General features: G+C 47.9%; 1 protein-coding gene across 1 annotated transcript; it reads right to left on the reverse strand.

Moving 5' to 3' along the window:
- Nucleotides 1–7,088: 7,088 nt before the first annotated feature.
- acp5a (acid phosphatase 5a, tartrate resistant) lies at nucleotides 7,089–10,119 on the reverse strand. Its single transcript, XM_066664194.1, has 6 exons — nucleotides 10,016–10,119; nucleotides 9,694–9,796; nucleotides 9,346–9,545; nucleotides 9,113–9,237; nucleotides 8,629–8,974; nucleotides 7,089–7,510 (listed from the first exon to the last, which is right to left on the reverse strand). Exons 1-6 carry the CDS (start codon nucleotides 10,022–10,024, stop codon nucleotides 7,274–7,276), a joined length of 1,020 nt encoding a protein of 339 aa, XP_066520291.1. The 5' UTR covers nucleotides 10,025–10,119; the 3' UTR covers nucleotides 7,089–7,273.
- Between the last annotated feature and the right edge of the window lie 1,514 nt (nucleotides 10,120–11,633).

The raw sequence follows: 11,633 nt of genomic DNA on the forward strand, positions 1-11,633 counted from the left end.
GATCAGCTAAACACTCACACCGCTCCCTATGGGCCAGTGGGACTTAATACCAATTTGGCAACCGGCTCCATTTAGGCCTCAGAGCGCGCGGGGCCCGAACCCTCCAATCAGAGCACAGAACAGGTGGCTGACAGGAGTCTCAGCCAATAGGAGCTCAGAGCTGTTTCCTTTGTGTTTCAGGCACAGCGGAGATTTTACAGCCGTTACGTCACAACCAATAAGGTTCTAATTTACATATTCATTTATATTTGAATAAGAATATTTTAATAAATAACAATGAGGCAATGTTAAGAGAATCAGACAGAGGAGGATGATGAGGAGGATCAGGGCGAGGTTTCTGAGAAATTGGTGTGTGTTCTCATTAATAATACACACACACACACACACACACACACGCACACTCATCTTACATACATGCACACATAGACACACACACACAGTCAAATTACACACACACACACTCATATTACACACACACACACACACTAAAACAGTTTGTGATGAAGGCATGTGTCGCTGACCTTTTTCAGTTAAAACTGTTTTTATTAGAATAATTTATTCGTCTTTTCTCACTATGTTTATGCATCAGTGCACTTAAAGAACACTAATGTGACTCTGTTCATCAGCTCAACACGCTCAGAGGAGAACACTAACCTCTGTTCATCAGACTCAACACGCTCAGAGGAGAACACTAACCTCTGATTCTGTTCATCAGACTCAACACGCTCGGAGGAGAACACTAACCTCTGACTCTGTTCATCAGACTCAACACGCTCAGAGGAGAACACTAACCTCTGTTCATCAGACTCAACACGCTCGGAGGAGAACACTAACCTCTGTTCATCAGACTCAACACGCTCGGAGGAGAACACTAACCTCTGTTCATCAGACTCAACACGCTCTGAGGAGAACACTAACCTCTGTTCATCAGACTCAACACGCTCGGAGGAGAACACTAACCTCTGTTCATCAGAGTCAACACGCTCTGAGGAGAACACTAATCTCTGTTCATCAGACTCAACACGCTCAGAGGAGAACACTGACCTCTGTTCATCAGACTCAACACGCTCAGAGGAGAACACTAACCTCTGTTCATCAGACTCAACACGCTCGGAGGAGAACACTAACCTCTGACTCTGTTCATCAGACTCAACACGCTCGGAGGAGAACACTAACCTCTGATTCTGTTCATCAGACTCAACACGCTCGGAGGAGAACACTAACCTCTGATTCTGTTCATCAGACTCAACACGCTCGGAGGAGAACACTAACCTCTGATTCTGTTCATCAGACTCAACACGCTCGGAGGAGAACACTAACCTCTGACTCTGTTCATCAGACTCAACACGCTCGGAGGAGAACACTAACCTCTGACTCTGTTCATCAGACTCAACACGCTCGGAGGAGAACACTAACCTCTGACTCTGTTCATCAGACTCAACACGCTCGGAGGAGAACACTAACCTCTGATTCTGTTCATCAGACTCAACACGCTCGGAGGAGAACACTAACCTCTGATTCTGTTCATCAGACTCAACACGCTCGGAGGAGAACACTAACCTCTGATTCTGTTCATCAGACTCAACACGCTCGGAGGAGAACACTAACCTCTGATTCTGTTCATCAGACTCAACACGCTCGGAGGAGAACACTAACCTCTGATTCTGTTCATCAGACTCAACACGCTCGGAGGAGAACACTAACCTCTGATTCTGTTTTACAATATAAATATCTGTTGTCTCTCTTATAGCCCCTGTGTGTTTGATGCTGTACAGTAATAATGCCACACTTGTGTACAGTTTATTTACTGTCCCACCGCTTCACGTGATCACTCAGGTTTGTTGACGGTGGAGCGGAGGGATGCCAGTGTTTCAGGAAGCTCCCGCATCTGTGTGTCCTTCTGGTTCCTCTCCTTTTAGTTAAAGCTGTCATAGTCAGATCTGCCGGAGTCATTAGCCACACTCTGGAAATGTTCACATTCTCTGCTTTACATTCAGCCAAACAGATCACAACTAACTCCAGACCTCTACATTTCTCCGAGTAAACGACCCCCACCTGTTCGTCTGGACACTGATGGATGACTGTCGAGGTCCTACACCACTCTTCAGATCAGCTGCCCACACTCCAGCCACCACCACTGGCCTCGGAGCTGCCACTACACTGAAGTTCTCACCGACTCCTAACTGTAACCAGTAGATTGACCAGAGGAGGGTAGGTCCCCCGTGTGAGCCCTGGTTCCTCCCAAGGTTCCTTCCTAAGCTCTGAGGGAGTTTCTCTGTGCCGCTGTCACCAGGCACCATAAAGTCACCAGGCCCAGTGCCAAGCAGGGACCAGACAGGTATAACCGTCCCCAGCAATGGGAGTAACAGTGACAGTAGAAACGATGTTCTCTCAGTTCCTGAGTGTAAATGACTTTAAATGGAGAGATTAGCTCTGATCTGAGGACTTGCGCTAATACTAACCAGGTAATAGTCAGGGAGAGGATTAGCGCTAATCTGATAAAGACTGAGCTGCTGGAGGACAGGGTCCAGTCTGTCTCCGCACAACATCCAGAGTGTGGGAGCTGGAGGACAGCGTGCGTTCCGGCTTTTACTGAGAACTAGGGAGTGTTTGTGAGTGTTGTTTTGAGAGTTAGGGAGTGTATGTGACTGTTGTTGCGAGTGTTTGTGAGTGTTGTTGCAAAGATTAGGCAGTGTTTGTGAGTGTTGTGAGAGTTAGGTAGTGTTTGTGGGTGTTGTTGCGAGAGTTAGGGAGTGTTTGTGAGTGTTGTGAGAGTTAGGGAGTGTTTGTGGGTGTTGTTGCGAGAGTTAGGGAGTGTTTGTGAGTGTTGTGAGAGTTAGGGAGTGTTTGTGAGTGTTGTTGCGAGGGTTAGGGAGTGTTTGTGAGTGTTGTGAGAATTAGGGAGTGTATATGAGTGTTGTTGTGAGTGTTTGTGAGTGTTGTTGCGAGGGTTAGGGAGTGTTTGTGAGAGTTAGGGAGTGTTTGTGAGTGTTGTTGCGAGGGTTAGGGAGTGTTTGTGAGTGTTGTGAGAATTAGGGAGTGTATATGAGTGTTGATGTGAGTGTTTGTGAGTGTTGTGAGAGTTAGGGAGTGTTTGTGAGTGTTAGCGAGTGTTATTACTTTCTCTGAATGCTGATTCTGTTGAGTGTGAGCATGATTATTTTTTAGATATGCAGGTGTTAGTGAGTATTATCGAGTGTTAGTGCGTGTTAGTGTGTGTTTCTCGTTGTTTGTTTGTGTTCGCGGGAGTTGGCGAGTGTTAGTGTGTGTTTGTGAATGTTGGGAAGCTTTAAGGAGTGTTAAGTGTGTGTGTGTGTGTGTTATTACATGGTGAGTGTATCGTGATGGACCCTGCAGACCCCTGGGTGTATCGTCAGTACCGCCCGCCCCCTCGCGACCTGCTGCAGCTGCCCCGGACCCTGCTATACCTCCTGATCGCCGCCCTGGTGGTGGTGGCAGTCGCCTATGCCATTGTGGGTCACCTGATCAAAGACCTCGCCCACGACATCCTTGGTAAACCGATCACAGCCATTGATTATTGATCAGTTCACCTCTTGTCTGTAGAGTATAATCAGCACCATACTTCTGCTCTTTCTCTGTCTGTCTCTCAGTTTGTGTGTGTCTCTCTCTCTCTAGACTGTACTCTGGGGCCTCATGAAGAAGACCTGAAGGAGCTTAGTGGGGTGGGTGCCTCTAGCCCCTCCCACTTACCCCCGGCTCTGACGCTGTCTCACACGAACGCGTTCCACGTATGGGACCAAGACGACGTGGTGATCCCTCTGTCTATTGAGGATGGTCCTGAGCACAGTCCTCTGCTCGCCGTCCTCCCCTACATCCCTCACTTCTTCCCCTCGCACTCACACTCACACACAGACCACAGCACCCCCTGCAGTCCTGTAGCTACACTGCAGCTGGACACTGTCACTGAGGAGCCCAGGAATTCCCCAGAGTTCCCCCATGCCACCATGCACTTCTGCCCCTGATCTAAATGCAACCTCTGTACACATCTGCTATTAATCTACACCACTCTCCCCCTAATACCACACCTTCGTACCCTTCTACCCCTGAGACCACACCTCTGTATATTTTTGCCCCTAATCTACCCCAACCCGTACCTCACCAAGGGTCAGAGAGATCGTAACTGCCCGCGCTCTGTCTTCTGTTGGGACGGAAATCCCAAAAAGGGCGTCTCTCCGCTAACACATCTCCCAGGACCTGGGAAAGTTAGTGTTCTCCTCCAAGCACATTGAGCTCTAACCAGCCTAGCAGCACTGGGGGCATGGTCAAAGGGTTAAACTTTCGGAAAATAAACTGGAGACGACCGTAACGGCTGCAGTGTGGGATTCCGGCCGGGAATCTGTGGACGTCCCGAGGATTGTGGACTCGTATCTGCACGGCTTTGTGTGAACGTCCACAGCTGGAGATGCTTCAGGAGACAATGATTCTGGAATTGTTTAGGTGTGGACTCCTCCCATCAAAGTTGATAACAGGTCTCCTGGAGACATCGGAGCCGAGGTGCAGCGAGGAAGAGCAGGTGGAAGTGGAGATGGACGAGGAGTTGGAGTTTTTCTGCAGCATGTCCCCAGCGTCAACGTCCAGTTTCATCTCTGGACTCTCAGCTGTTGACAGTGTATTTGGGCAGAGTTTTTAAGCCCCAGAGGAAACCCATACAGACACAAGGAGAACACACTACACTAATTACACTGACCCAAGGAGGGGACCCCACCCAGTGCCCCAAGACCCTGAAGCTGTGTGTGTGTGTGTGTGTGTGTGTAAACCCTTCTGATAAAGGAAAAGCTAAACCTGGATTTTCTGGAAGGAGCTTTATTTGACGTTCTGCACTCTCCACGAGAGAGAGACACAGGCCTCGACACCATCGCAGAACCCGCCTGTAACAAGCACCAACTTGGTTTCGCACGGGTCCCGCAGTTAGTTATCCCCATGAAACCCAGCAGAACCTCTCTATTCTCTGTGGAACCAGGGTTTGTTCTTCAGGAACCTAGAACCTTCATTTACACAGTGAACCCCATCAAGATCTGCTGGACTCCCTCAGACCCGCTCGGGTCCAGGAGGTTCTGTTTGTTCTGTGTGGTTTTGCTTGATTTTGTGGATTTGGGGAAAGCATTAAAGGACGGTTATCATTTATTCTAAATTTAGTTTTATTTTTCATGTTAAAGTCACGTCGGAGCTCCTGCACCTCACACAGCGGAACCTGAGAACAGCAGAACTGCCCTCTGGTACTCTGAATAAAATCTTCACAACTGTGCAGAGTTCTGAATTATTCTGAATGATTTTATACGGTTCTGTAAAGTTCTGTACAGTTCTGTTTTATAGGGTTCTGAATCTCTGTAGAAGGCTGTCCCTTAAGGAAAAAAATAATGTACTTAAAATATTATTTTTAAAACACTAATGCTTAATAAATCACTAATTATTAAAATCTGATTAAAATACATTTTAAAATGCACTATAGAAGTCATATGGTATATATTCCTCTGTGCTGCCGACTGAACTCTAACGCTCATTAAAGTGTGTGAAAATTACTTAATGAACAGACTGAGACTCATTGACTATGAGAGTGTCAAAATAGTCACTAATAAAATGATCATAATAAAGTATTACAGACTACAGTAGCTGTCCACTGTGAGTATATTACATATGACTTACACCATATAACCATTTAAATATATTTAAATTGTATTAGAAGTGTGGCCAAAATAATGACTAATACACTTGCTGTATCAAGAATTAATATAATTCAAAATACTTATTAGTGATTTAGCAAACATTAGTGGTTCCAAAATAATAATTTAAGGACACTCCCCACCTTACACAACGCTGAGGTTCTGTGGGGAGAACCCGAGACGAGCAGACAAGGAAACAGAGACTAAGTGAAGCTAAACCCATTAGCGAACCTTTCCCTTTACACGGCCAGAGGAAGGGATTAGCGTTAGCTTAGCGCTGATGTCCTCGGGTCTCCTCCCAGAGCTGATCTCTCAGGTGACAGGACATGGCTCGGTCTGTCACAGAGCACCAAAAACAAACTCTACAAATAAAAACAAGGCTGGAACTGCCTCATTTACCCACACTAACAAGATCTTAACAGGACTTTTATTCTGGAAAATAATACAAATATTTCCAACAACTGAGAGACAATGAAGGGGGCTGATAAATGAAAATGCTTAAAATGTTGAAACTGCAGGATTAAAATGGACTAATCTAATTTGACTAAATGTGACGTCATCTACATTTCTGTGTAATGACAGATGGCCCACTCAGAAAACGCTGAGCAAAAGAGCACCAACTTTGCCCTTAGTCACCGACCTTGGTCCACCATCATCTCGCTCTCAGAGTCATTAGAACGCAAACGCTACACTGCAATGCTAAGTTAGTTAAATATAAACACAGCCTCAGTTTAATAGGATCAGAATTAACGGTTCATCCTGATCTGACTTTAGATAACGCTCCAGGTCAGAGAGAGCAACTGAGGACATTAGCCTAGCTCATGCCAACAGGGGCTGGGGCTAACTAGCGTTCATGCTAGCAGCTGGAAACTCTCCTGAGGAAAAGTAGTGATTCACTGTTAGATTTTCAAACATCAGCTAACTCAAGGTTTAACTCCCCAGCATAAGGAGGAATCAGGAGAAGAAAAAACACAATAAAATCAGACGGAAATACAAACGGTGACATTAGCTTAGTGTTCTGCTGCTCAAACGTCTCCATAGAAAGACCTCCGTGTCTCAGTGGAGGTCTCAGTAAAGTCACAAACTGCTCAGATTCAGATGAACTGAAACCTCTTTTGTGTCTCCTTTGTTTCTTTCTTTGCCTCAAAGAATTTTAGAATAATCACCATTGTCTCCTGAGCCATTACAGAGCAACATATGAGCAATACAGTTTTTCTCTGAGAGCCACTGAGGAAGACATCTGTTTTTGGATCACAGCACAGCTCCATATATTCCACTCATGGTGGGGCACAAAATGTCTAGTCCAGGGGGCAGTTGAAGTGAAAGACGACTTCCACAAGCTGCAGTCTGAGCATGTGCTGCCCCCTGGAGGCAACAGGGTTAGAAACAGATCAGACCCAGACACCATTTTATCTCAAAGCTTCTTTAATCACATTTAAAAATACATTTTTCAAAACGCTAAAATAATCTAAACTCTTCAAATCAGATTTAAACATTAATAGAACCTCATTAAATGGCGACGCTCCAGATTCTGGCGGCACTAAAAACTAGAGTAGATTCTAAGAAAGTCTTTAAAATATGGGTTCTCCAGGTCAGAGATCACGCCGGGGGAGAACCGCTCTGTAGAGTGAGGTTCCACGAGCCTGGAGGAAGGTGATGGTGAGTTTCTTCTTGGTCACCTCCATGTGGGCGAAGCCCCCAAGGGTGGAGGCCTTTCCCGTGAAGAACCGCAGGGAGTGCTTGGGAACCGAGTCCCGGTGCCTCACGTCTGGATCCATGAAGTTCCCTGCTCCGCTCACAACGTACCCAACGCCGGACTCCTTCAGGTACTAGGTGCGACAGAAACCAGGGATTAGAACACAGCATCTTTCTTCAGGAGCTTCAGCTTAAACAACAGTAGCACAACCCCAGGAACTTACACAGGGTTCTTTAAGCACAACGTCACCGCTGAGACATTTAAGGTGGAGCAGGTTTTATAGCAAAGCTCAAAACAGCAGGCCACAGAGCCACAAACTGAGACTCTCAGATTTATTCAAGAGTTACAACACGGTGAAGCGACGTCCTAACGATTGGCCTCAGTTTCTTCAGACCACATGTGGAAGACGTTTCTGCTCTGAGCTTTGTTCCTACTGGCGTCCTGGCGTGAACTAGGGTGACCAGATACGAGATGGTGAAAGAGAGGACATGTCTCCTGGGGGGCTTACGTCCGACTACTGATGTGCAGACTTAAATGTTTACAGAGAAGGTTATCGACCAATAACGGTAGCTCTACAGTCAGACCGTCCAATCAGAAGATTTTAGGCTACTTCACCACGCCCCCTTCTCACTCAAGCCAACCAATCGGAGTAGGGGAGGGCAGGACTAGTTTGTGAACGAAATGCTTCTCGAAGTTCTATGTAAACTCTAGAAAAACAAAGTCCCGGACGTTTGTGAAATTCTTCCTGGACAAGTAAGAAAAAGGACATGTCCAGGTAAAAGAGGTTGTCTGGTCACACTACGTGAACCCTACACCGTGGCATGAACCCTACACCAAGTTTATAATAAGGCCTCTTTGCCCAAATACAGGGAAAACAAGAAAAATGGTGTGAATGCAGCAGTACTCAGTATTGGATTTTACATACCTCTACATTCCTCTTGTTTAATCGTGTATTACTTTACCCTCAGTTTCAGGCCCTTGTTCTGAGGCAGTTAATCTTGACGTACAGATGACTGTATAATTACAAAAGGCTTTTATCTTTTGGCTTCTACTTTCTTGGCTGAAGCTGGACCTTGTTCTCACTAACGCTACGACTCAAACACACTCAAGACCAAAGTTCAGGGCGATAAGTGACTTCTCACTTGTGTCAACAGCGAACTCTCCACAGCTGCTGGAGTTCATTTTGTTTGGGATATAAATGGTGTGAAGTCACTGAGATCAAACACTGAAGGAGAAATGAGAAACACCGACCTGCAGGTTGTGGTCATGCCCACAGAGATAAGCTGTAGCTTTGTACTTGACCAGCAGGGGGCGCAGTCTCTGGAGCAGACAGTCTGTGGGGCCGTGCTCAGAGATGGACCAAACCGGGTAGTGCCCGGCCACCAGCAGAAAGTCCGCTTTGGAGCGGGACATGCGCTCCTGCAGCCACAGCAGCTGGCGGGACGCCTGAACCCTGCTGCTCGGGCCCTGTGGTGGCCTGCTCTCGAAGTCGTCCGTGTTCCCGCACAGCAGAACCGTGTCCAGCATCAGAACCTGGAGGGTGCTGTCAGAGCCCGGGATCCGGAAGTTCAACTCGTAGTAATAATACGGGAAGTTCCTGGGAAAGAGGAACAGCGGCGAGTAAACAACACTCTTTATTGCCTCCGTTAAGCGTTGTGGGGGGGGGGCATGTCGACCCAACAGAGTCCGTCAAATGCGACGTCACAAAAACCAGAGGTCAATTCAGGTCACTCACCACCGGGGGGAGACCTTGCTGTACTGAATCTGTGCCAGGACGTTTCCCGCATGGTCATGGTTTCCAGCAACAACAAACCACGGGATGTTCAGGGACTTCGCCGTGTACACCTTCTCAAACGTCTCCTACGGTACAGCAAGGGTTAACTGTCGCACTGGGGCAGGGGCACCATTTTCAACAAAAAATACACACCAACATTATTCTGGACCCATTTTAACCCTTTTATTTCAGACCTGGAAGCGAGGGTCATCCACACTCTTCACGCCTTTGTAATAAAAGTTGTCTCCGAGCGCCAGGATGAAGTCAGCTCCGAGCTGCTGGGCGGTCCGACCCATCTCCTGCGCAGTAGCCCACTCGATTGGGGTCACGAATGGGGCGTTAGGGAGCCCCCCCCAGTCGCCCAGCACCAGGAACCGCAGGGATGTCCTGTTACCTACAAACACAGATACATCATCATCCCTTTAACAAGCCCAGGCCTCCCCCACATCGATACAAGACCACTGACCCCAAACAGGGGGTAAACTGGGGGGAGGGGGGCAGGAGGACACAGTGAAGACAGAGGAGTGCAACAAACAACTCACTGCCTTTTGCTTCCAGGTCGATAAAAGGAGGAGGAGGAGGGTAGCAGAGGACGGCAGAGAGCGCCACCATCAGGAGCACAGAGATAACCAGCTGTGGAGCCATCTACACACACAACAAACATGAATCACATCCAGGAACAGACTGAATCAGCTTTTGATTCCAGACCCAAGACTCAAACTAAACTTAATCAACTGCAGTTCAACACACAGCAGAAATCTGAACTGAGTTTAACCACAGCCCAGGGTGGGTGTCTCTCTCTCACTCACACACACACACCTCCCCCATGGCCCTAAGAAACAGCCCAGTAAACCTAGCTCTCACCATGTGCATTCTCTCCTCTCTCGCTCACACACTCCCTCCATCCTCAGCTCTTATCTCCTCACACACTCCCTCCCTCAGCTGAACACAATCACTCACACACTGTCTCTCTCTCACACACACACACACTGCCTCAGCTGAACAAAATCAATCACTCACACTCACTCTCTGTCTCTATCACTCTCTCTCTCTCTCTCTCACACACACACACACACTCCCTCAGCTGAACAAAATCTATCACTCTCTCTCTCACACACACACACACACACTCCCTCAACTGAACACAATCAATCACTCACACTCTGTCTCTGGCGTTGTCGGGTGTTCAGTGGGGGTCAGTAGTGTTGAGCAGAGGTCAGTGGGGGTCAGTAGTGTTGAGCAGAGGTCAGTGGGGGTCAGTAGTATTGAGCAGAGGTCAGTGATGGTGAGTAGAGGTCAGTAGTGTTGAGCAAAGGTCAGTGGGGGTCAGTAGTGTTGAGCAGAGGTTAGTGGGGGTCAGTAGTGTTGAGCAGAGCTTAGCAGTGGTCAGTAGTGTTGAGCAGAGGTCAGTGGGGGTCAGTAGTATTGAGCAGAGGTCAGTGATGGTGAGTAGAGGTCAGTAGTGTTGAGCAAAGGTCAGTGGTCATCAGTGGGGGTCAGTAGTGTTGAGCAGAGGTCAGTGGGGGTCAGTAGTGTTGAGCAGAGGTCAGTGATGGTGAGTAGAGGTCAGTAGTGTTGAGCAGAGGTCAGTGGGGGTCAGTAGTGTTGAGCAGAGGTCAGTGGGGGTCAGTAGTGTTGAGCAGAGGTCAGTGATGGTGAGTAGAGGTCAGTAGTGTTGAGCAGGGGTCAGTAGTGTTGAGCAGAGGTCAGTGATGGTGAGTAGAGGTCAGTAGTGTTGAGCAAAGGTCAGTGGTCATCAGTGGGGGTCAGTAGTGTTGAGCAGAGGTCAGTGGGGGTCAGTAGTGTTGAGCAGAGGTTAGTGGGGGTCAGTAGTGTTGAGCAAAGGTCAGTGGGGGTCAGTAGTGTTGAGTAGAGGTCAGTAGTGTTGAGCAGAGGTCAGTGGGGGTCAATAGTGTTGAGCAGAGGTCAGTGATGGTGAGTAGAGGTCAATAGTGTTGAGCAGAGGTCAGTGATGGTGAGTAGAGGTCAGTAGTGTTGATCAGAGGTCAGTGGTGGTGAGTACAGACCTGTGCTGGGAGGTGAATAGCAGCAGCTTCAGTTGTTTGTTGTTCCTCGGGGTTTTGAAGCGTCCTGTGTTTCTCCAAACAGCAGCTTTATACACACACACACACACGTGAACTGACTCAGCAACTGTCTCTAGAATGTGGTGTGTGTACTGACTCAGTCTTTCTGGAGTGTGTGTAGGTCATGAGACTGATTTTTTTTGTTGGAAACACAACTCAACATTTTCCACTCCAGTGTAAACACCCCCCTCTCTCTATCTCTCTTTCTCACACACACAGTTGTGTCAGTCACCCCCCCTGTGGCTGCTCACTGACAGAGACACATACCTCTGTTCAGCTGTGTCCACTCTCTGTCCATGCTGTTAGACTCACCTCCCCCTGTCCACTCTCAGGCCACGGAGGAACAGGGGGAGGGGGGACCAAAGTATGAGGGGAGAGTGGAGCTGAGAGAGAGGGGA

This window comes from Hoplias malabaricus, chromosome 3 (genome assembly GCF_029633855.1).
Source record: "Hoplias malabaricus isolate fHopMal1 chromosome 3, fHopMal1.hap1, whole genome shotgun sequence".
NCBI lineage: Eukaryota > Metazoa > Chordata > Actinopteri > Characiformes > Erythrinidae > Hoplias > Hoplias malabaricus.